The sequence below is a fragment of the Perkinsus marinus genome, assembly GCF_000006405.1.
Source record: "Perkinsus marinus ATCC 50983 genomic scaffold scf_1104296961702, whole genome shotgun sequence".
Lineage (NCBI taxonomy): Eukaryota > Perkinsozoa > Perkinsida > Perkinsidae > Perkinsus > Perkinsus marinus.
This window is the reverse complement of record NW_003205714.1, coordinates 2,443-5,302: the sequence shown is the minus strand read 5'-3', so window position 1 is coordinate 5,302 and position 2,860 is coordinate 2,443. Positions and strand designations below refer to the sequence as shown.

Here is a 2,860-nt window from a genome sequence, read left to right as displayed (position 1 = left end):
GGATGATTTCCCCCCATGAAGAAGTATTGTGTTTGTTTCTGTGTAAGTTGTCTCCTTGGCTATTGTTCCGTGTCGCAGTGCAGATCTTAGCCTAGCGTCAAGTGAGCCTACTATTGATCACATTGAAAAATAAGTTCTTTCTATAAGTCCTCTAGTTGTGGCGTTCTTTCAATGTGAGATGAGGAAGACATGCCGATCCTCAACAGAAGTAACTCCAACATAAGTGGAATTTTGCGTTTGAATAGCGTCAGAACTCTCCACACTCGCTGGATTTATGAAGGCTACTGTTGGCATCGAATTCGAGTTTACTCGTGGAACAACACAAAACACACACAAAAGAGTTCATCCAACATCCAGTTCATGTCAACTGAGGTACATCACATGATAATACTTAGGGCGCGTGCTTCGTGAAGTACAAGGCAAAGATGTCGTGGACTTTAAAATCACTCTCTGAGATCACCAAACGATATAGATCGAAAGAGAACCGTTCTAGAGTTACCAATCATCGTGAAGTTCAAACGTTGAAAGATTTTCCTAGACTTCGAGTTGTCCTTCGCGACAAGAGCCCATACTGCTTCCAGACCAGGCTGCACTTGTCTCACCTGAAGAGACTCTTCTCGCAACACCAACCTGAGCGGACAACTTACATCTTCAATTCCTTTCGAGACCAATGTAGTGCCTATACGTTTCCCTTCCCAACCTTCAGAGACACCAACCCAGACGATATAGGCGATTAAGTGTTCATCGCCTTTCTGGTGCCCAGGTCTGGATAAGACCGTAAATACGCCAAGTCAGTTGGGGAATCTCACATGCGAGCCCTGACAAACTCCTCATCTTCATCAGGAGAAAGCGGAGGAAGTTAAGTGAACATCTCGGCGACAACAGCCTGACAAGCACAGTGCTTTGGTCGCGGTGGAAACGATACTTTTCCTTGTGACGCCTTCTCCTGCGCAACGCTGCTGTCCACCGCATCGAAGCAGTGATCGTGGGGGCCCGCAGGCCCTTCGAGCCTTGCTTCTGCAACGACTGTTGCCCTCCTATAAATGATATTGGCTGGCGCCTCCTCAGGGCTTCTGTATCTTCCAGTTTCAGAAGCCTTCAAGATGCCCAAAGGTTTAGAAAGAATACGACGTGAGTCGATCGCCCACGGTAGAGTAATAACGAGTATTGACAAGAATAAGGATGACATTAAATAAATGCACACAACGTGAGAGCAACTGCAAATGCATCAGCCTCTCGAGGTCCTGCATGCGGGCGGCCGCTACTAGCGTTGGAGTATAAACACTGATGAAATAGATTGAAAAATCATTCCATCCTGGTTCATGGTTCTCTACAGAGTCAACACTCCTTAGCTCTTTATTGAAGCCCTCTGGAGAAAAAGAGAGAGTACAGTATCCGCCCGATTAACCCCCACCAGAGACCCATATATCTTTGAGAAATAAAGTTCCCCAGGGTTCGATAAAAATGCTAGAAATGCTCCTAATGCGATGATGACATGTACATGGGAAACTGATTGAAGAATGTGTTCCTAGCCATTCGTGGAAAAATCAAAATGAGTTCCCCCGGGAGCATTATAGGTTTCTCGATAATTCACTGACCTCACCGACGACTGTGCTTCCCTCCTCAGAAATTCCCTAAGTCTATCCTCTTCCTCGTCACATTCATCCTCCGAGACTTCCACAAGAATCACTCGCGGATCCTCGTTATCTCCTTTCACCGATGGACCTGCCATAGAGAAAACCACCACTCTTCAGACAAAAGCCATTCACCCTTCTTAGTGGCCTCCACCACGCTGGACCTGAAAACTGCTCTACGTGCAAAGCGATGCGGTCAGTCACCGTTACTTCTCAACCTTCTGGTCAGCCACCTCTTGTGTGATCGTGGCATTTTCCAAACTGTTCACCATCCTCACAGGAACAGCGAACTTAGCCCAGCTATCAATAGGAGGTGGCACCGGCATGCAGCTCCACGTGTCACCATCATCAGGAAGGGTATCACCTAGTGTTCAAATCCCGCAGCAACCTCAGAAGTCAACTGCCCACTTCCGAGCTCCTTCCTCATCATCCCATCCCCCGGATCGACCGGCATGAATGTCAGATCCACATCAGCCAGCAGGGCCTGGAGGGCAGCGGCGGCTACCATGCATACTCCTACGCTTGGCCTACTTCTGCAACCCTCTTCGCGGCGTATTTAACAGCAAGACGATCCCGATGGTGACGGTAGAGTATGTGGCCACCGGCCTCGATGATCAGCTCGACTATCTGCAGTCAGGATCGTACGTGAACACACTGGAGGCAGTGTTGCAGTAGATGGTCGCTCCGCTCGGCTGAGTTCAGGATTTTTCACGCTGATTATAGAAATGACTCAGTTAGAAGTGTAAGGAAGCCATCAGCAATTTTCCCACATTTCCTCGCAATTTCCTCACCAGAACATGCCCTATTCCCCACACCGACAAATGATCCCTGGCACTATGCTAGGGTATCAACTTCTGCGTAAATCACACCTCCGCCGCGGCTTCCTCAGCCTGTTGTGCTTTCAAGGCCGCCGCCTCCTTCTCTTCCTCCGTTAGTTCAATCTGTGCTGTCGGGTCGGTGGTCATAGAAATTATATAATAGGCTCACAATCGGGGAAGTGGGAAGAGACGATGAGCACTCCACCACCACTACCACTCGTACAGTTCCACTGTAAGAGTGCTCTCCCTTCTCGGCTTTTTGAGCACAGCTAACATCAAGTGCTACGGAGTGATCTTCACCATATCTTATATCAGATTCGTGTACTTGCCTTCTACACGCACTTTCTGTTTTACGAGTCAAATTCAAATTACCAACAACGATTCAGTCCAAAAAAGTGGCAGCCATAG

The 2,860-nt window shown here is 48.2% G+C and overlaps 1 protein-coding gene across 1 annotated transcript in view; it reads right to left on the bottom strand.

The window, feature by feature from the left end:
* Pmar_PMAR008836 (hypothetical protein) overlaps positions 1–2,599 on the bottom strand; it is a gene marked incomplete at both ends in the record, with an annotated part of 4,358 nt that extends 1,759 nt beyond the window's left edge. The window contains 5 exons of the mRNA XM_002772260.1: positions 1,718–1,798; positions 1,845–1,998; positions 2,043–2,118; positions 2,166–2,261; positions 2,504–2,599. Of these exons, the coding sequence (XP_002772306.1) occupies positions 1,718–1,798; positions 1,845–1,998; positions 2,043–2,118; positions 2,166–2,261; positions 2,504–2,599 (503 nt within the window). The remainder of the gene's footprint in view (positions 1–1,717; positions 1,799–1,844; positions 1,999–2,042; positions 2,119–2,165; positions 2,262–2,503) is intronic.
* Positions 2,600–2,860: the final 261 nt, after the last annotated feature.